Source organism: Dioscorea cayenensis, chromosome 18, assembly GCF_009730915.1.
Source record: "Dioscorea cayenensis subsp. rotundata cultivar TDr96_F1 chromosome 18, TDr96_F1_v2_PseudoChromosome.rev07_lg8_w22 25.fasta, whole genome shotgun sequence".
In the NCBI taxonomy this organism is placed as follows: domain Eukaryota; kingdom Viridiplantae; phylum Streptophyta; class Magnoliopsida; order Dioscoreales; family Dioscoreaceae; genus Dioscorea; species Dioscorea cayenensis.
The window spans coordinates 1275706-1297736 of record NC_052488.1 but is presented as its reverse complement, the minus strand read 5'-3'; the positions used below and the strand labels follow the sequence as shown (position 1 = coordinate 1297736).

The 22031-nt window shown below is 34.6% G+C and overlaps 3 protein-coding genes across 3 annotated transcripts; 1 reads left to right on the top strand and 2 right to left on the bottom strand.

Annotated features, from left to right (window-relative positions):
- Positions 1 to 262: 262 nt before the first annotated feature.
- On the top strand, positions 263 to 7815 carry LOC120282264 (phytochrome-associated serine/threonine-protein phosphatase). The gene is made up of 10 exons (XM_039289037.1): positions 263 to 480; positions 2088 to 2234; positions 2340 to 2407; positions 3700 to 3757; positions 5155 to 5265; positions 5365 to 5415; positions 6791 to 6934; positions 7036 to 7131; positions 7223 to 7294; positions 7448 to 7815. The coding sequence occupies exons 1-10, from the start codon at positions 400 to 402 to the stop codon at positions 7529 to 7531; spliced, it is 912 nt and encodes a 303-aa protein (XP_039144971.1). The 5' UTR covers positions 263 to 399; the 3' UTR covers positions 7532 to 7815.
- Positions 7816 to 9085: 1270 nt separating this feature from the next.
- On the bottom strand, positions 9086 to 11614 carry LOC120282406 (esterase OVCA2-like). The gene is made up of 6 exons (XM_039289212.1): positions 11310 to 11614; positions 10404 to 10502; positions 10230 to 10271; positions 10021 to 10150; positions 9609 to 9710; positions 9086 to 9278 (listed from the first exon to the last, which is right to left on the bottom strand). Exons 1-6 carry the CDS (start codon positions 11541 to 11543, stop codon positions 9178 to 9180), a joined length of 708 nt encoding a protein of 235 aa, XP_039145146.1. The 5' UTR covers positions 11544 to 11614; the 3' UTR covers positions 9086 to 9177.
- Positions 11615 to 13144: 1530 nt separating this feature from the next.
- Positions 13145 to 14599, bottom strand: LOC120282176 (scopoletin glucosyltransferase-like). The gene has a single exon (XM_039288935.1). The coding sequence runs from the start codon at positions 14597 to 14599 to the stop codon at positions 13145 to 13147; it is 1455 nt and encodes a 484-aa protein (XP_039144869.1).
- Between the last annotated feature and the right edge of the window lie 7432 nt (positions 14600 to 22031).

Here is a 22031-nt window from a genome sequence, read left to right as displayed (position 1 = left end):
TCAGGGATAGAATGATAATGGTGGAGAAATGGATCTCTTTTTTATTTTATTTTTTATATATTTGGAAAATATTCGGAAAATATTAGGATTTCTTCTCTTGGACCCATTAGAACTCATAATTTTAAAAGTTCGTGTCAATTTTTAAGATATAGAATTAATATATATATATATAATATTGTAGACGTCATGCAATAATTCGATTTGACGAGGGTTTAAATATAAAAGCTCCAAGATAACAAGCCCATTTGTTCTTCGGCCCGGCCTCTGACGCGGGTTCCTTGCTCTCTCTCTCTCTCTCTCTCTCTCTCTCTCTCTTTGAGAGCTTTCTCAAAGATCTCGCCTTTTCTACTTCGAATCCCTCGCTCTCTCTCCCCTTCGAGAGAGGCCATTGGAGAAGCCATGGACTTGGATCTATGGATATCCAAGGTGAAGGATGGCCAGCATCTCATGGAGGACGAGCTCCAGCTCCTTTGTGAATACGTACGCTTCTCTCCCTCTCTAGGGTTTGCCTTTTTCATTGGATTGTTGAACTCTTCTGTCTGGAAATTAGCGATGAGTGATTCTTTTTTATTATATTTTTATTTATGAAGAAACTAGTTGCATTTGCATAAAGAGTGATTGGATGATTGACCTAGTTGCTTATGATGGTTTCTTTGTTGGTTTAGGGTACAGTTCTTTTGGCTTTTTGATAGGTAAATTGGTTGCGTTTGATAAGAATAGAGTTTGGATGCTTGTGTTGAAGATGCTTGATTGTAACTGAGTTAATTTGATGCTTTTTGAATTTATGTATGTTGCTTCAAACTAGGGTTTCTTGATTTGGTTAGGATTCAGTTCTTTTGTTTTTGTTTTTTTTTGTTTTTTTTTTTAATGAGAAAACTGGTTTTTTTTCCCAATATAATTAGAGTTTGGATGATTACTTGTACTGAGCTCTGTTTCTTTATTTGGTTAGGGTTTATTGTTATGCACTGGGCTTTAGTATTATTATTATTATTATTATTTTTAAATAAGAAAGTTAGTTGCACTCTCCATAAAATAGAGATTAGATACTTCAGTTGAAAATGCTTGCTTGTAACCAAGTTACTGTCATGTTGTTCGATTTTTGATCTCTTCTTTGAAGTAGGGTTTCCTAATTTGGTCAGCAATTGTTGATGTTATGCACTAGGCTTCAGTCTCTCTCTCTCTCTCTCTCTGCGTGCAGGTGTGTGTGGGTGTGGAGATTAAAATTAGTTGCACTCAACAAAAAAATAATAAATTGATGCTTGAGTTGAAGATGCTTGCTTGTAATTGAGTTATAATTGGATTTATGGTCTCTGCTAGAAATTACGGTTTCCTCATTTCATAGGGTTTTGTTATTATGTACTATATATATATTCATATTTCTATTTTAAAAATCCTCTAATTTTATTATGTTAGAGGTTGAAAATATTATGCTCAGATTATTGTAGTGAACTAGCAACAAGTTGATTGAGGCTATTGGAAAGAAATGTAACAAAAAGTAAAGCTAATTATAAAGCAAGTATTGCAATGCCAGTAGTGTCTCAATTCTAATGGCTGAAGCTGAAACCATTTTGATTCCATGCAAACCCTGATTGGCGTTTGAAATTTGTGCAGACAAAGGCGGTCAAGTTTACCTGTAAGTCATATTGGTAAAGGTTGCACCATTCCCTTTTAAATAAGTTATGTCTGGTAGAAGTCCTGTGCTCCTATTAGAAACTTTTAAAATATTAGAAACTTTTAAAAGATATTCACAGTTATTATGGTAGTTTGAAAGAAGTGTGATGAAAGCAAATCTCTAAATTACATTAATTATTCCAGAATGAAGGACTTCTTGTCAGACCTCACTGCCAAGCGGATTTTGTGTATGGTTGCTGTTTGATATGCCCTTAGTGGCTGGTTTCAACAGGGTGCATTCCTTAGTGGAAATACTATTTCCTACTTTGGAAATGAGATCATAGTTTTATTGTTTTTGCATTATAATTACTCAATAGCCATTGTCAACTTTTTATTTTTCTTGTCCATGATGAAGCTTTTTGAGTGTGTGTGACTTGAATGTGTCTTTTTAGCTGTTGTCTAATCTTAAATTTCAGGTGAAGGAGATTCTTATTGAGGAATCTAATGTCCAACCAGTTAATAGCCCTGTCACTGTTTGTGGAGACATCCATGGGCAGTTCCATGATCTAATGAAGCTCTTCCAAACTGGAGGTCATGTTCCTGAGACAAACTACATTTTTATGGTAAATTTCTTTTGCTCCATTAACCGCCTCGTTGACTTTTAGTGCATTGTAAATTATTGATAATGTAAATCATGACTTGATGTTAGTACTCTCAACGTCTACCAGGGTGATTTTGTTGATCGTGGCTACAATAGTTTGGAGGTTTTCACGATTCTTTTGCTTCTTAAAGCTAGGTATTATCGAACATAGACCTACATGCATATTATGTCGTGCACTTTTGCCATATTTGCTTTCTGCTTGGAAAAAATGTAAAACTTTTGCTACATTTGTTGCTTATTGTTTATGCATGCATTACTTGTTTTACATTCCATTTTCTTCTGTACCTTCTGTTGGAGAATACACAACCAAAATGCCAAGTATTGAGGGCAAACCTGTACCTTTTAATGGATTTTTTCATGCTTTCAGATTTTGTTTGAGTATTGTAGCTGAAGATAATACTTTTGTCTTGTTATAGTCTTCTGCGGTAGAATTGGATGCTGTTGAGTTGATGCTTCACAATAATTTTTTTCATGCATAAATCTTGCAAAAGCCTTTGCATTCTGATGACATTCATTTGCAAGTGGTGCTAAAATTGTCAATTGAAAACTTATCACCTGTGTGCTTGTGCTGCAAAAGAAATGCCAAACCAAAGAATCTTGGAAACAAACAATCAGCTATGCCCTTTCTGTTGTGCCTGCCGTAAAGAGCAAATCTATTTGTTCTAATGTTCATGTATTTTCTAGTCTTTGAGAACCTTTTTGGTTTCTACAAATGTTTTTGGCATATGACCTGCAAACAAAAGTAAAGACTAGTCTGGTATTCTTTGGAGCTTGTCAGCCAATCCAGCACATGAAATAAATTGGATAGTCATCATATAGTGTTCCATGTTAAGGCAGGATTACTACATTTTTCACCCTTTTATGGGGTGACCAGGTCACACTCATGGAATGTGTGAAGGCACGTAGCTGTTGGATTGTTTTGGTCGCTTTTGCTTGATGGGCACGCTGATCATCATGATAGCTGCATTGGAGTGAGCTCCATATTATAATTGTTCTATTTCAATATATTCTATTTTATCCCTGGCTTGGTGTTTTAAAATCCAGTTGCATGTGTTCCCTTGTTTCTTCTTTACCTTTTACTATTTAATTTTATCATATAACCAAAATTGAGCTCCTGCGGACATGATAATAAATAATTGTTATATGTCAAAGGCAGACCTTTTTGTAGTTAAAATCTTTTGATTAGTCATTCTGTTCTTTCTGAAAGCCTTTTATTTCAGAATGCGATTGAAATCAGTTTGCCTTTGTTGCCTGTTCTTATGCTCAATTAGTGAATCTTTTTTTATAATTCCAAATGTCTTTCTCTCTTCAATTTCTAGTTTTTCTTTTTCTAGTGTGAAATGGGCCATTTTCAGTAAACACTGATTGACACACTTGTCAAGGACTTGAGTTCACTCATTGGGTATCCTCTTTTGAATTTCTATCAGGTATCCTGCAAATATAACCCTTTTACGCGGGAATCATGAAAGCAGGCAATTAACACAGGTATGTCTCTTGCAATAACATCCCTGCATGAATGATGGTCATTCTGCATGCAATTCATCATGTTTAGTTGACAATTTTTTTGCAACCTTTAGGTTATAGGTATGCAACACTTTATCAACTATCACCAGTGTCACATATCATAGATTTTACAGTATTCTCTGATGGCTATGTTGCAAATTTGGCTGCACAAGAAATTTTATGATACATGGAAATTAGTTTTCAGACCACAGATTTACTTCTAAATTTTCTCACTGGGCACTAGCAATGTTTGTTGAAGATGGAGTTGGCCAACAGCCAGTGGAAAGGTTGAGCTGCTCCCTTTTATATTCCTTGATCTCGTGCATTTGAAGCAGTGTTCTTGAAACATTTTCTGAGAAAAGGGAGTAGACGAAGAATAAGTGGTTTAACTAACTTTAACTAGTATTAATGTGCTAAAGCAAGATGATTCTATGATAGTGGATAAACTTCATTTGAATCAGTTCCATATCTTTTTGTGTTTCTCGTTTAAAGACTAAGGGTAACCCTTAAATCTATTCTTCATTTTATCTGCCTAGTTTTGTGAGCAATATATCTATGTGAAAATATGAAGATTTGCAAGTTCTGTTGTGTGTTATTGATGTCATGTACTATTTTTGAGTAGACAAAGCTTGCCATCATAAGGCAATATTATTTTGCATGGATTATGATCATTATATTTAAGAGATGATTTCTATTTGACACTGAAAAAGCTTAGGAGTGGGGATTTTGGATGAGGTTTTTTTAATATGTTACAAGTGCTCAGTGCCTTCAATACCTCTAATTATAGTATATATTGTAACTTACACATCAATTTTATGCATGAATTTGTCGAGCTAGCTGAAAACTGTGCACTCCCATATATGAGGTTTCATACAATTTCAAAAGACTGTTCACTGTTGAGTTAGAAGGAAAATGTGCACCTAGTTTTTAGCTTCTTAGCTTGGATGTTTCTTCTCCCAGTGGCTTCTGTTTTCACTATTACCTAGGAAAGATTGCTTGAGCTTTGTACTTTTGGTTTTGATGGAGAACCTTTTTTAGATTCTAAAAAATTGAATTGGCTATGTCTAATGAATTGAAAATGCTTGAATAACCTACCCCCGCACCCCACATTTTTTTTCTTTCTTTTTTCTTTTATAGATTGGATTGTAGCTAAAAATGATTTATTTCCTTGTTCTTACTGAAGCTTTATAGACTGTTGTATTTTTATCAGAAAAATAACTGCTCATGGCTAGTATGTCAGACTTGCATTGCTCTTCTTCTTTTCTTTTTACTAATGATGATTACTAGTTGCTTAAATTTATCTTGCTACTGGATTCTTTCCCTTCCATGACATGTTTCAAAGTGAACTATATAGTTAGTTGGTTGCTACATTTTTCCAGGTCTATGGATTTTATGATGAGTGTCAGAGGAAATATGGAAATGCCAATGCTTGGCGGTACTGTACTGATGTTTTTGACTACCTAACTTTATCTGCAATAATCGATGGAACTGTAAGCCACAAGTATCCTAGCTTACCTTTAATAATTTCATATATTGTTTTGTTTGCCGTTTTCCCCTTTTCCAATATGGGCTTTAATTTTGGCATTTAGGTTCTTTGTGTTCATGGTGGACTTTCTCCTGATATCCGAACAATTGATCAGGTATTTCTTTTGGATTTTATGTTTGTCATTGCCAATTGGATTTTGCATTTATAGCTAGGGTTTCTTATGATGATAATTGGCTTCTTGGAAAATTAGAAGATCGTTTGCCTTTATGATGGACACGGATTTGTAGATTGGGTCCATTTGTAACCATTCAAGAACAAGTAGATGGACTCATGATACAGTGACCACCAATTAAGGATGTGTGCAAGCTGTCACAATTTTCTATAAAGGGTCACCAGGGGAAGCCCAATTTTTTTATATAAAATGAGCACTGATTTGTGAGGCGTACAGCATTTATGTAGCATACACATGAATGTATGATGCATCAATTTTTACTGTAGGTTGACTTAAATTCTTAAATTCAAATTGGATCAAAGCCATTTATTAGGATCATGCATTATTTGACCATATTGTTCATTTTTACCCTTGTGGGTTAAAAATGTCCCCATGCATTAAAAGAAATTGTTCAATATGATCATTGGTGATGACTTTGAATACCACTGCATATAAGGAAATTTTTTTATTGGGTTCTTTTTGCTGTGTGGCACTACTAATCCACATAGTTGCTGACATGTTGTGTTTAGCTAGAAACTTATGCTAGGTCAGTATTAATGTGCCATTAAAAAATGTTTTCTTTTGAAAAATATATTTCTCTTAATTAAAAAAAGATGTGCTGTGTCAGCATTAGCATGGGTCCCTTCTTCTCGAATCTACCCATATGAAATCTCACGATTGAGAATTTGTTCATGGCATTCCTTCTTTTGTTATGCTTGTTTCTGTAAGTGCCATTCATTTTCATGTCCCTCACCTTTATTTTATTCTTTTGAGGTAGCCTGAAGTTTCCATGGTCAATTGTTCTGTGTAATGCTGTCTTGTTATTTCAATTTATTTTGGAAGGCCAATAGTGACCAATAGTTATTATCTGAATTGAAATAAATAAAATGATGGTTTAATCTTTTAGTCATTCTTCTCAGTTTGTTTTGTAATCTCAGTTGTTTTATTCAAAACAGAGACTAATAAGGAAATATTTGCAAATTATCAAAAATAACATCCTGATTGCCCTATTATTCAAGCAATCAAGCCTCTTTCCATTGTCTGAGAATTTCTTTGTAATGCAGAGGTTGTTAATACTAGTAAAACATGACATTGAGGAGTTATTTCTGTGATTTTCCAAGAATGCTATACTCTTCTTTTGTACTTTTGCTGCATCCCATGTAATTGCGAGCTATTACATAAAGCTGGCAACAGTAGTTTCGTGCTTTGTTTCTGTGCTGCACATAATGTGAGCATATTTTTGCAGGAATACTTTGAAATCCTTTTGATTTTTTTTTTAATAATTATTTTTGTTGACAATCCTTGTGGTTTGATGAAGATTAGAGTCATTGACCGGAATTGTGAAATTCCTCATGAGGGTCCATTTTGTGATCTCATGTGGAGTGACCCGGAAGAAATTGATACTTGGGCCGTCAGTCCACGTGGCGCTGGGTGGCTTTTTGGTTCGAGGGTGACATCGGAGGTACACGACCATGTTGTTTGTTGTTCGAGTTATTTACTGCATCATTTGTATAATCTGCTGCTGCTTACATGAGTTCTGCTATATTCTTTGACTTTTTTTAGTTCAATCACATAAACAACCTAGATCTTGTGTGTCGAGCACACCAGCTTGTGCAAGAGGGTTTGAAATACATGTTTCAAGACAAGGGCCTTGTGACAGTGAGTTTGTGAACCTACACTCTATATATTCATCCCTTGTTTGCTTGCATTCTATCATGGCAAGTATCAGTTACTCGCTTGGTCTGTGCAGGTGTGGTCTGCGCCTAATTATTGTTACCGATGTGGAAATGTCGCATCCATTCTGAGCTTCAATGAAAAAATGGTAAGCTCTTACAAACCTTGAAACTACAAATTTTTGTTATTCATCATCTACTATACATTTGAGTTCTAAAAATTTGAAAAATCGAGGATTTGTGCTCCAGAGCAAACTTTTTATTAAGGTGTGTACAAGACTAATTTCCGGTGTGAATTGCAGGAAAGAGAGGTCAAGTTCTTCACTGAAACAGAAGAAAACAATCAAATGAGGGGTCCCAGGTCAGGTGTTCCATATTTTCTATGATAACAGCTCGGTCTCGTCTTCCACTTAAAACACTTGCAAAACAAGGTCTCTCTTCTCACAGAATTTGTAGATTCATCTGTATTATTATTATTTTCATACATCCAAGTGATTCAACTGCATGGAGATTTTATGTTAGGAGTATTGTGTTTTTAGGGTTTATTTTTTTGTCATCGATTTAGTATTCGTAGTTTGTGGAAGGATACAGAGCCTTTGTATTTTTAACTGCAGTTCTCATAGATGAATTTTTGTGCTGATTCTTGAACTTAAGAAATCCTTTAGGACAATTTTCATGGTGTGTTTTTGGTGTCGAATCTTCGGTTAGGGTTTTGATAAAGTATCACATTTTTCTTTCTTTTTAGGTAGAATTAGTAAAGTTCCGTCCATACCTGAGGTGGTGAAATGGTTACATTTAGATTTGGTGGATCACATTGTAATTTATATCATTATATGTTAATAAATAAATAAATCTAAGATCTTAAATGTATGTATTAAATTATATATAAAAAAAATACTAAAAGGGTTAAAACTAAAATCATAAAATTACAAATGAAAATAAAGAAACAAGAGAAGAAAAAGGATGGGTTATCAAAACTTAAGCTTTTAGATCATGTACAGAGGATAGAATTTATTTGAGTGTTAACTGAAAGGTTGGAATAAATAAATTGTTAGTTTTTCTCTGGGATTGCATTGCAAAAACTATGAACAGAAAGAGTTATTTATACAAAAAATGATCAGTGTAAAGATGGTGTAAGAAAATATCTTATTTATGAAATTATTAATTTTTTAAAAATCATTATTTGTGTATAGATTTTCTTGTAAGGCTTTGATCACTGATTTTGTTTCATGAAATTTTTGTGTGATTTTTATAGTTATTAAAAAAAATTATTTTAGAATATTAAAAAAACACTACCTGTAAATTTGTGGGTTTTTACATATTAAAAGAAATATGATTCATGTTACCATTGATCTAATGGGGGCAATATTTAATCTCTTCATTTTCTCTGATTATTTTTCCTTGATCCAAACATTTGTGGAAAATACTCTTTACCATCTCTTTAAAGATCAACTAATGTACTTTTCTGTTAAAGTCCTTGTCACATATTTATTTATATTTATATTTATATTATTATTATTATTATTATAAATATCCAGTATTAATCAACTAAAAGATAGATCAATTATGAATAGATATTGTAAAACAAATTCAAAGACCAAAAACTCATTTAATATAGTTTAAGACCCAAATTAAATATGATTATGAATATAACTAATAAACTAATTAACTTCCTTGCATAATGAAAAGTAAGCTGAAGTTGGTGATTTTTGGTGACCAAACTTTGATTTTCTTGTTATAATAAGTTAATGATTCACACCTACCTTACTACCTAAGAGGAAAAAAGTCCAAGTCTTCTTTCCCTTAATTCAATCAGTTCTTTGACCTTGTCAAATTCACCAACCTCAATTCTAAATACATGAAATGAAACCCAACTAGTCAAAATTCTTTAATATTATATATCTTAATATATGTTATTTCTACTCCTTTAACATACAATATTAGAACAAGAAAAAGCACTTATATTTCATTTCTCTTATAATTTAAAAGTTAAAAGAAAACATTGCTGATGTGGGAAAGATACATGCATGCATTATTGTAACTCTAGTTTCTCCTCAATTTCAACTTCTGAACTTGCACACAATTTCTCAACTCTATCAATGAAAGTGAGCATTGTCTTCACATTTTCTTCATCTGCAGAAAAACAACACAAGTCATCAATATATATATATATATATATATATATTTAAGTGAAAAATTAATTTAATATATCTGTATTTGTTTGTTATGATAATAATAATAAAAATAAAATAATAATAATAATAATAATTTTTTTAGTGATTTTGAAATAAAAACAAAAGTGAAATTGTTATTTCATATAGCCACTTGTTTCGTTTAACAACAACAATAAACTATTAACGTTTCCAAAGATAAAATAAAATAAATAAAAATTTATAATGCTAAATATCAGCAGCATACATTGATAACAGTGGAAAAGTAAATTTATAAAAATAAAAATATTACCGAGTCTAGGGATGGTATGGCCCTTGGAATGGTGCATGATAACCGGGTCAACAAAAGTTTGTGCTAGCAATTCACCTTCTCCCTTCAAGAAATCAATATCACCTATAAAACCATAATTATATATATATATATATATATATATTAATAATAATAATAATAATAATTAAAAAAAATATGAACAAATCACGTATTAAAGACGAGCACATGCATAAAACGTGATTATAAGCTCAATAATACATGTGTTTTCACCCAGCCATTCAATGTAAATTGACATTCGAACTTGTTTTTTCAATAAACATAAAGCCTATATGTAGACAACTCAATACCAATTGACTAAACAATTATCAACAAATATTTTTTTTTCAAAACTATATAATTAAAAAATAAATATATAAATATACATATTATATACCTAAGAAATGAACAGAAGGGCAGGTGATTTTATCAGGGTAGATCCTTTCAGCCACCGCCGGTACAGTGAACCTAGCACCACTCATCATCACCACAAACTTCACTTTTTGAAATTTCTTTGATGATGTACCCTATATTAATTAATTTCATTTTCAATTTAATCAAAATTCTTCATCAATAATTAAATAATTATAAATTCATACAACTAACCTTAATTTGCATAGCTGTCACAGCGGCAGCAAGAATTGCCCCCTAATCACAAACGCATAAATTTTTCATTTGATATATAAATAACATTATATACTATTACATAGTAATATATTAAAAAAATTAAGTTAAAAAAAATATATATGAGAGAGAGGTGAGAATAAGAAAGATGAGTACCTGAGAAAAGCCCAAGATGCCATCGAACGGTCCATGTTTGATCAACAAGTCCTCAATATAGACTAGACACTCATCAAGTCTATTGTAAACAGTGAAATCCTACAATTCAATTAAAACATAAAGTAAGTATATAATAAAACATTATAATATTAAAAAACCACAAATTAAAAAAAATTCTACTAAATCTACAAATAATATAATTAATACAAACTATATCAATGACGGTTGAATCTATTGCAATTGAGTTTTTATATAAGGTGTTTATTCTATTGAGAAAATTGGTTCAAACCCCAACTCATGCAGATAAAAGACACGAGTGTTATAGAATTCAGTTTGTCGCATATGTGCTTATTCTCACAAATGACTTATTCACATTTATTAAAAAAAATTATTATTTATTTATTTATTTTTTTATAAAATATACACATTCCTACACATACACAAAATTAATCTTTGACTGACACAAAACATAAACACTATGCATGGAAATCTAGTGTCAATAGAATATCAAATTATTAACAAATTATTATTATATTTTAATAAATAAATCACGAATTATTATTATATTTAAAAATAAATAAATCAATCAAAAATGACAGAATGACTAAGGAACAGAAAATAAAAACAATAGGGTGACATAAAAATAAATAAATAAATATCACACAAGAACCATAGAGGTGAACACAGAAAAGAATAAGAAAAAAAAAAGAAAAAGAAAATCAGACAAGAAAGACAAAACAGGAAGACGCCCAAGGATTATTAGCAAACTATGTTTTTATTTATAAGATTGAAAAAAAATAAGATAATTAGAATTAGAAAAAACAAAAATACAAATCCCATAAAAGCACAATTAAAAAATTTATTAAATTATATATATATATATATAAATAGATCTAAGTTTCTAACCTTGTTATATTGGTACCATTCATAATAAGGAGGAGGGAAAAGGGCTTCCACTTCCGACTTCCCAGTTGCAGGCCAAGGTCCATCCGGAAAACACAAATCAAACCGGGAAGTGACTTCCGGAGGCCACTTCCCAAGTAACTGCTTTTCCATGATCTCACCGCTCGTGCGAAACCCGTGCAGGCATAGAACTCTCGGTTTCCTCCCTCCCTTAACCTGTTCCAGCATGCTCCCCATCCTCCAAAATCTAACGGTCGACAAATCGTGATCTCCTGCCTCGAGATGCTCACTCGCTCGCTTATCTCCGATTAACTTGGAACACCAACCGACGGATGGGTTGCGGAGTTGTTTTATAACCTGGAGTTTGTTCTGGTGTCTCGCGGAACAGTTTTAAGTGACTAATTTGGTTTACTTGGATGGAAGTCAATGGTTGGGAGGGTGTGAATGAATCAATGATTAGGAGGTACATTGGCGGATTAAGTGTTCTTGAGGTGCGGTTTAAACACAACGTACACATCATGCTCATGTGCAAAGCACGTGAGGGTTGGTGCATGAGTTCCTCCCAATTTTGACCCAAAATGGAAGTAAAGGAAGTGGGTTGTGCACGCCATATACATATATAATTATGGTTTATAGTTTCAAGTATTATTTTCTTTTGACTTTTTCTTTTGACTTTTGCTGCTTTTCCAATTCCTACTAGGAAAATTCTAGCTATATATATATATATATATATTTCTAGATTTTAAATTTAGGGACGTATGTACACTAACCATCGGATAATACTCTAACAGCTACGATTATCATATATAGTATCGCATATTATTTATAAACTGTAAAATGTGTACTGTACCTATATAAATAAACAATTATTAAATAATGATTCAACGAGTATAATTAAATGTCTTTAAAAAATAGTAATCTAGAGACATATCTAAATTATCATATATATATATATATATATATATATATATATTGGGTCCCTAATGTGTATGTAATTTTTTATTTTGGTAATGCATGTGTTAACAATTTATTTATGGGTTATAAAAAAAGTATTTAAATTAATTCTCATCTTTTGCATTTTGTGATATTTTGCATGTATTAATGAATCTATATGAAATTTTTTAAAAAAAGTCCTCAGATTATTCATATGAAATCTTCTTTCTCTCACCTTGTGCCACAAAATATACTAATATCCAAGTCTAAAATAAAAATTATTTTTAAATTAATTATGTAATATATTTTATCAATTATAATTATTATTTAGCCTTTTACTCATTAGCTTTCCCGGAAACCATAAATTTTAAAAATTAGTTTATAATAAAGTATTCAAAATATTATAAAGGTTTAAATTTTTCTGAGTGAATGATTTTTCATATATTTAAAAATTCAAACTCAAAATCATTTGTTTAAATGACTCAAACCACTGCTACTTGAACGTGAACAAAAATCCGGATAGATTTATTATTATTATTATTATTATTATTATTATTAATTAATTAATTAATTAATTAAATTTACAATTTTTAAAAATAAAAAAATTGAACCCATCAATATTGTGCAAGCCCAAGCAATATAAAATATCTTATTGGGCTATGCCATCATCCAAGTACCGCCCAAAAACCAACCCTTTTAAAGTTTTTAACACATAAAATTACCTTCCTGAGTCGAGTCTCTTCCATTCATTTAATTCAAATTAAAAAAATAAAAAGAAAGAAAGAAAGAAAGAAAAACTTCAACCCTAACACAATGCTACTAACAATTCATTTCTATAAACATAACAGATGGAAAAACATACTAAAGCATAAGAAAACTAAAGAAACACACACTAACACATGCATTCAAAACCTTCCCTTCTTACTCTCATCTTTCAAAACAACAAGCTCATCAATCAAACCATCAACATCTTTCCAAGACGAACCACCTTCTTCCACCGCAGCTCCGGCGATCTCCTTCCACTCCAAGGCCCTCTTCTTCATCTCTTCTTCATTGCTCTCACTAAACTTCTTCATCGCTCTGGCAATGGCGTCGGCCGGCACCACCACCTTATCCTTCTCCGACGAGCTCCTAAACCCATCCCAAACCCTAACTCCAACTTTGAGCACCTCAACCACAAGCCTCTCATTAATAAACTGCTCAAAAACCAATGGCCATGTCAGCAATGGCTTCCCAAAACTCAACCCTTCCAACACTGAGTTCCATCCACAGTGTGTCATGAAAACCCCTACTCCTTCATGCCCTAAAATGGCAGCTTGAGGTACCCATCCTTTAACCACCAACCCTTTCTCTTTCACTCTCTCCTCCCATCCTTCTGGCATCCACTCCATCTTCACATTCTCATCATCACCTCCTCTCACAACCCATATAAAATCCATCCCAGAACCTTCTAACCCTAAAGCCAACTCCCTTAACTGCTCATCCTCAAAGTAACACCAACTCCCAAAGCAAACAAACACCACTGAACCAACCTCTTTCTTTTCCAACCATCTCATGCATCTCTCTTTGTTAAAACCAGCCTCTACTTCTCTTTTCCCTTTCAGAGCTAAAGGTCCTACAAACCAAGCTCTCTGGCTATCCACCACCTTGAAAAGATCACAGTACTCACGCTCAAGCTCATAGAAAGTGTTCACCACCACACCATAACTCTCAAGCTGTGATCTCTTCAAGTCATCCCATGCTTGTGATAGGTGATCATGCAGCCGGAGAAACTCCGGAAGCTCTGATTTGACCATTGTGATACTTGGCCCGGGGAGGTCAGGGATGATGAATGGATGAGAATCATTGGGGACGTTGTCATGGACTCGGTTCTTGAAGAGGTTGTTCATGATTATTTGAGGGAAGACTCCGACTGCATGGAAGGTTATACGTGGGATGCTGAGTTCTCCGGCGATGTCGGTGGTCCACCAGAAGGGGATGTCGGAGATGATGGCGTCTGGACTATGATTGGTTAGAAGTTTATAGTGAGTGTCACGGCAGAGGTCTACAGCTTTGTAAATTTTCCAAGAATCGTTGGAGGATACGGTGGAGAGGTTTTCGACGCCGTCGGGGAGGTCGACGGAGGGGAAGGGGTGGAGGAGGAGGTGGACTTGGTGGCCGGAGGCGGAGTGATGGTTTATTGTTGGAAGGATGAGGTTGGCGTTGGCCGGAGTGGTGATGATGGTGGGCTCCACCCCGGGGTGGCCGGCGAAGAGACAAGCTAGGTCAGTCATCGGAATGAGGTGGCCGGCGGCGAAGAAGGGAATGAAGAAAACCCTTAGGTTTTGTGCGTTGCTTTCTTCATCTCCGGTGAGAGCCATAAGCATCACCTTCTTCTTCTTCTTCTTCTGATCTTCTTTATTATTATATATTGACAAAATCTCTATTGATATTTTTAATTTTTTAATTTTCATGCAGTGGAATCGGTCGGGTTGTACGTGTTTGTTAGCTTATTTTTCGTGGGTTTTTTTTTTGTGTTTTTTTTTTTAAAAATTTTTTTTCATTCGAAAAGAGAATTTTAAAATCTGATTTTGAGATTTTGAGGAGGAGAAGATTCCTTGTAACAACCCCCTGTAAAAAAATGGGTAAGTGCTAATTCACCCTTTGCTAGTTTGCTATATGCATATGTGTGTGTTTCTATTGTAGGTGGGTTTATTAGAAATAACTCAAATATTTTACAATTATTATAAGTTAAAATAAAATAATTTGAGTATGTTTATTTGATAACAGTTATAAACTGAGACAAATCTCACAAACTCACTCAAGATACATGGAGCTCTACCAAAGAGTATATAATTAAGCTTAATATATTTTATCTTGATTGAGAACTTAACATTGAACCCAGCCATGCAACATACACAGTAGTCCACATTATGTAAATAGTCATCCATACTTTGCTTACTTGATTTTGAGTAATCTCTGTCACCTTTAATATGCCCCCTCTTGTTCAGAATTTCTGTCAAAGTACTCATGCTTATGATTTGGCAATGGTTTGGTAAAGATGTCCGCAACCTAGTCATTGGTGATGTAATGTGTTACTTCAGTTGTTCAGTCTCTCACTAGGTCTCGGATGAAATGGTAGTGCTTGTCAATGTGTTTTGTGAGATCGTGCAAGGTGGGTTCTGAGTGATGGACGGAATTGACTTGTTGTCGCAGTGGATGATGCTTGGCCCAACTTACTTCTCCTTTAAATCTTCAAGGAGACGTCTTAGCCGCACTACTTCATACGGCGCCGAAGTGGCTGAGATATACTATGCTTCAATGTTGGACAGAGCTATGATTTGTTTCTTCTTTGAACTCCATGCTATCGCTATAGAACCGAGTGAGAAGACTCATCTAGTTGTGCTTTTTTCTGTCATTTGGCAAGCCTCCCCAATCACTGTCCGTGAATCCAATGAGCTTGAACTGGTTGTTGTGCATGTAATGAAGCCTATAATCCATAGTTCCAGCTACATAGCGCAATATCCTCTTGATTGCACCTAGTGATGTGTTATGGGAACTTGCATGAAACGAGAGACAACTCCAACCATATACATTATATCCGGTCTTGCGTGCGTGAGGTAAAGTAGATCGCCCACAATTCTTCTATATCTTGAGGGATCTACATTGCTTGAATTATCCTTCAAGTAGAGTTTTATATTAGAGTTCATAGGATTGGCTATTGGCTTGTAATGTAACATCCCAATTCTCCTCAAGAGGTCTTCTGGATATTTTTGTTGAGATACAAATAGAGAACCATTTTGCTGCTTCACTTCTAATCCTAAGAAGTATCTTAATGGACCCAAATCAGGCATTTTGAAGGTTCTCATCATACTATCCTTGAATTCCATTATCATCTCAAATGAGGAACTCATGTAGATGATACCACCTACAGATAACATATCATTAGAGTGTCCGAGCTTCCTCTGTGCTTCTTATAGATAGTGTGGTTTATTGAGACTTCGTTTGAACCCCGATATGATAAAAGTATTGATCAATGTGACTGTACCAAGCTTTAGGGGGCTTGGCGAAGTCCATTCAAAGTCTTTCAAAGTTTGTATACTTGTTCTTCTTTCCCTTGATCATAAATCCTTCAAGTTGAGTAATATAGGCTTCCTCCTTTAGCTCACAGTTAAGAAAATCTATCTTGACATCTAGTTGATGAATGCATCACCTTGTCTGAACACCTATAGTAAAGAACAGCTGAATAGTTTCCATCCAGGCAACCGGAGAGAACACTTCTTCAAAGTCAATGCCCTATTGTTGAGAGTATCCTTTTGCAGCCACTCGCGCCTTCTTTCTTAGTAAAGATCCATCGAGATTTGAATTTGAATTTGAAGATCCACTTTAATCCAATTGCTTGCTTCCCCTTCATGTAGACTGGTTAACTCCCACATTTCATTTTTGTGAATGTTCTTCATGCATTGTTGTGATCCAGTCATTGCTCTTGGCTTCTTACTTGAATGAGACTGGATTTGCAGTTGTTAATGCGAACGAACATGTATTATATATCATATAGGTTTCTATACTTTGCTGGAGATTCTTCTTCTACGTTTATCTGCTCGCTGTTGGAGATGAATCATCAAAGTGTTGAGTACTATTTGTCCATTCATTAGCAGAGATCAATGGTTGAGAAGTATCCACTTGTCCATTGGTTGTGTCATCTCCTAGATCACCAATAAAGATGTAGTTTGGTGTTGTTTTGGATGCTGAGTCAGCAGTCTTCATCCAATCCCATCCTTTATCTTCAAAGAAATAGATATCTCTGCTGAAAAGGACTTTCTTGGTCTCTGGATCTAGAAGGTTATAAGCTTTTGAATTTTTGTAGTAGCCAATGAAAATGCCCCTATGTGACTTGGCATCAAAATTTTTCATTGTTTGAGGTAGTCAACTACCAACTTTGACTAGATGAGAGCTTCATACAGTGTTTGGTGGTCAAGTGCATTTGTTGCCGAAAGGTTTAAGATATAGACAGTCGCAACTACCTCCGCCTGGAGATCTATCGACATCTTCATTTCCTTGAGCAAGATTCTCTCCATCTCAGTCACTGTTCAGTTTTTCCATTCGGTGACTCCATGCAGTTGGGGCAAGCTGGGTGCAATGAATTGACGTCTAACTCCATAGGATTCACAGAAGCTATCAAACTCTCTTGAGACAAACTCACCACCCACGGTCAGTGTGAAGGATCTTTACTGGTAATGAGAGCTATCACTTTAGTGACAATTTGAAGGACTTGAAGTGTTGTAGTGCTTCTGATTTGTTTTAAAGGAAATAGGCCCAACTATATCGAGAATAATAGCCAATGACCTTCAGGTCTATTGGTACACGGGTCGTCGATAGAGCTCTCACCGAGTGGTGAGAGTTCGATTCTCGGCTGAGGGCACATTCCTGAGAGTTATGAATAGTGGTTGTGTATGGGTGGTTCCAGCGCTCACGTGAGCGCGGCCCCGTCTCCACTTGTTCCACGAGGCTTTTGCACGTCCCTGGGTCTCTAGTGGGTTCGCCCCGCTCCTCTTCCCCAAAAACTATATCGAGAATAATCATTAGTTAGTAAGAAAAATAGGTATTACCTTCAAGAGAGGAGTCTGCATGGGTCCTCCTAGATCACCAAGAGCAAGTTCTAAAGGAGCAAAGGCTTCCCTTGCCTGTCCTTTGTGAAACACTTACCTTGTTTGCTTTCCAAGAGAATAAGCTTTGAATGGATGTACTAGTGTAATAGAGGGAAGTCCATTCACCAATTGTTTCACTACACCATTATGTGTCTTTTGTGGTGAACCTATAGCGGTGTTTTGTGTACAAAATGCAGGGATATTTATGGCCCACACACCTTCCTTCATTTTGACGGCATCTGGGAAATAAGCGCCTGCTCTATACTCTTTCATGGCGTTTGGTGGTTCAAACACCATTACATATTTTGTATACTAGCTGCATTTTGTATCTAAAATACCGCTATAGTCTTGGGCCATCATAGCTTTCTTCCTTTAACGGCATTGAAAAACAATCTACTATCTTATAGTACTTTTAGTGAAGTTTGGAACCCAAATGCCATTATGTATACCACACTTCTGTGCCGTTTATTTTGTGTAACACTGAGAAAGTTTTGGCTAGCGTAGTGGAATTATTTGGGCATATTTTTCCTCGTATATTAGCGGCATTTTGGATGTAAAACGTCGCTAATGTGTATGGCATTCACAGTTTTTCTGTTTGATGGCGTTTGGAGAATAATCGATGGCATGATAGTACTTTAGCGGCATTTTATGCTACGAAGGCGGTGAAGTATTCGGTAAAGTTCTAGCGAGCGGTAGTGAAAATTTTTGTGTGCATTTTTCCCGGTATATTAGTGGCATTTGGTGTAAAAAACACCGAGGATATATGATTTTTAATAATTTCAAAAATTATTTGGAAATTTAGGCGGTGTTTGTGATTCAAACTCCGTTAGATTGTTACTTTTTATTCCTCTTTTTTGTGTTTTCCTCTTCTTATTTTGTTCTTCTTCCTCTTCTTCATTTTGAAACCTGGTCTTGAAGGTCTTCAATCCATCTTTCGAATTAGTTGCTTCATCGTGTTTTCCATTTTAACCTTCGTAACTCTTGTTTTCCTCCTTTTGAATCAGGTTTTTAGGTTTTGTATTAATGTTCATTAAGGATTTAGCTATTGATTCTTTAATATGGCGTGTTAGGTCACTCTTTGTCTGGAGGACAAAGACAGAGCTAATATAATTTCAACATGTATTTCTATCATGTTATATTTATTTTTGTATTTTTTTTTGTTTTGCAGGAGTATATATGAAAAATAAAATCTTTAAGTACTTTACGTTAGAGGAGAGGAACAGAGATGAGTGTTTCATTGGTGGATGACTCTCCTTCATGTCTGTATGATTTGATTTGATTTGATTTGATTTGATTTGATTTTTTTTGTGAATTTGATCATATTCTCCATCTTTGGTAACATTCTTCTCATGAAAATAGCAATACTCTTTTGGGGGTTTTTTTTTATATTTGTGATCTCTGTGTTTGCCTTAGAAATGATGTTGTTCATCCTTAGTTAATCATTTAGAGTATGTAATTGAATTTATTCCTTGTCATTGTAGTTTGATATATTAGGGTTATTTCTTCCTCCATCTTTGCGAAATGTAGTAGTTCCCCAATTAGATGCATTTTAGTTTTAGAAATTTGGAACATTTTTTATTTAATCTCTAAATACATATATTTGCATTAACTTGTAAATATGAAGTTTAGACACTACATTTAGAGCATGTCTTATAATATTTTTCCCCTTTTGTGAGGCACTTTGTATTACTAGAACAAGACTTGATGAGTACATATGCTTTGTAAAGAGTACCCAGCAAGAGCAGCAGGAGCATTCTTAATTCTTACTACCTTGTCTTCAAGTATGTGATTTCTCCATGCTTATATGCATGGCATGATCACCTCCAAAAATTAATTAAGTACAAATATATAGAGTTTGAAATGCAACATGAGCAAGCATCAAGGGGTTTTTTTAAAAATTTGCATTGTGTAGCTTTTGGTTGTTAGTTCTTTCTGTTAAATTTAATATATTGTTCCTTTATACAATTTAGCAGTGCTAATTTTCATTTCAACCAGACAAATTATATAGATCAAGAGATTTTTTGACAGATTTTTGCTTTGCTTTGATATAGATACAAAAAAAATGCAGAGATCAAATTTGAAACGTATGAAAATAATCTGATCTGATGCCACAATAAATGATAAACATACAAATGATGTTGGTGTGAACACTACTATGAACAACCCTTGCAATTCAAAACAATCTACACCATTACCCGATGTTCATCATAGTGAAGAAAATTCAACATCGGCAAGTGATTCAAATCACAGTGAAGAAAGTGGAATCGATGTAGCTCTTAACCTAAATGCAGGTAATTTAGAATCTTGATTTCCAAATATAATTTTTGTATAACTAAGAAGAAGAATTAATTATATTTTCAAAATAACCATGTTAATTATCATAGTTGACAACTCTAGAAGGCAAACAAAGAGAGACCCAACGACTTTGAAGGAGTTATGGTCATTACCTCCTGAAGAGAAGGTTTGGTCAGTGGTAAACATTTAAGACAACCAATTGAGCTTGAGGCTCAATTGTTAGTTGGTTTTCAGGGGTATGCTTGCCCAATCTGGCCAGCGAATTGGTTTATATTATGAGAATTGTCATAAAGTGCCGATAGGTGATGCAAGTATACACGCCGATCAAGTAGTAATAGTATGCACAAAGGTAGGGTATTGATCTATAGGGAAGAATGAGAGTAATATTACTAAGCCTAATCCCAAAAACTAGCCTAAACAAGAGTTGTGATGTGTGTGAATAAACTGAGAAGCAAGAGGAAAGAAAACAAGAAAATGGAAATAAAATTGGACGATAGTATAAATATAGCAATCCTATTTGAATCGAGAAAAATTGTAGCATACACTAAACCCATCTTGCAAGGGTGAATAGTAACTGATTCAGTATAATGCCAATACAAACACCCCATAACTGCATTGCACTCTATGAAATCTAAATGTGAATTTAACAAGAATTCATAATTAGATAATTCCTCTTGCACAGAATTATCCCTAATACCATTAAGAATAGAAATGTGATTTCTATTAAAATCTATTCCCTTTGATTGCAGAGAGCATGAAATTACTTGTTAAATCACTCGGGAGGATTGAGGGAGGAGAACTCTCAACTCCAAACTATCCCATTGCTAGCCTTACTCACAATCTCCTCTAATCGTGGCATGTCTATGCTAGGTGGGTATTTCTACTCGTCACAAAGTATATCATACATGAGAACTAGGGCTTTCACCTCGTTAGCAATCAAGCCATACAAAAGACGTAATTGGATTCAAATAACATGGACTGCAATTAAAAAACAATTAATTCAACAAGATCCACAACCAATGTTAAATTGAATAAAACCCTAGAGTTTAACTATGCCAAACATCTACAAAATTAACCCTCCATTAACGCAGGGCAAGTATTCAAACAACAAGACACAATGAGAATCAATAAAGACATGAAGATCTGCTTCTCAATTGTGCCGAGAGATGATTGCCTGAAGAACGCTTGAGGACCTTTCATAAATGCCATAAAGCTAATCTTGATGGCTACAATCCTTCTTCTCTCCAATAGGTGGGTCGAATCTCCCTTTTAAATCACTTCCAAAGCCTTAGAAATCCGCATCCTTTCTTCCCCTAAGAATAACCTTCAATTAGAACAAATGATGCTCTAAAAAACCCTCATCAAGCATATTTATACTATGCCGCTTACTGGTAAGGATGCGGTCGTAAGGAGCATGGGAATAAAGACATGAAAACCCCATTATCAATTTTGTCAAGAGAAGATTGCTGAAGAACGCCCGAGGATCTTCCATGAACACCGACAAGCTAATCTTGATGGCTACAATCCTTCTTCTCTCCAATATATGGGCCGAATCTCCCTTTTGAATCACTTCCAAAGCCCTGGAAATCCGCATCTTTTCTTCCCTTAAGCCTCATCTTCAATTAGAACAAAAAATACCCTGAAAACCCTCATCAAGAATATTTATACTGTGCCGCTTATGAGTTGCTTACAGGCGTAAGGACATGGCCGAAGAAGCTTAAGATGATGGGTTGTGAGCCTTACTGGATTACTTATGGCCATAAGTCCCCCGTAAGGTCTTTTGACTGGTGTTATGATCCAGTTTATGGCCATAAGCACTAGACCGTAAGCTTCTTTGTATGCCCCTTGCAACCGCCCTTACAGGCGTATG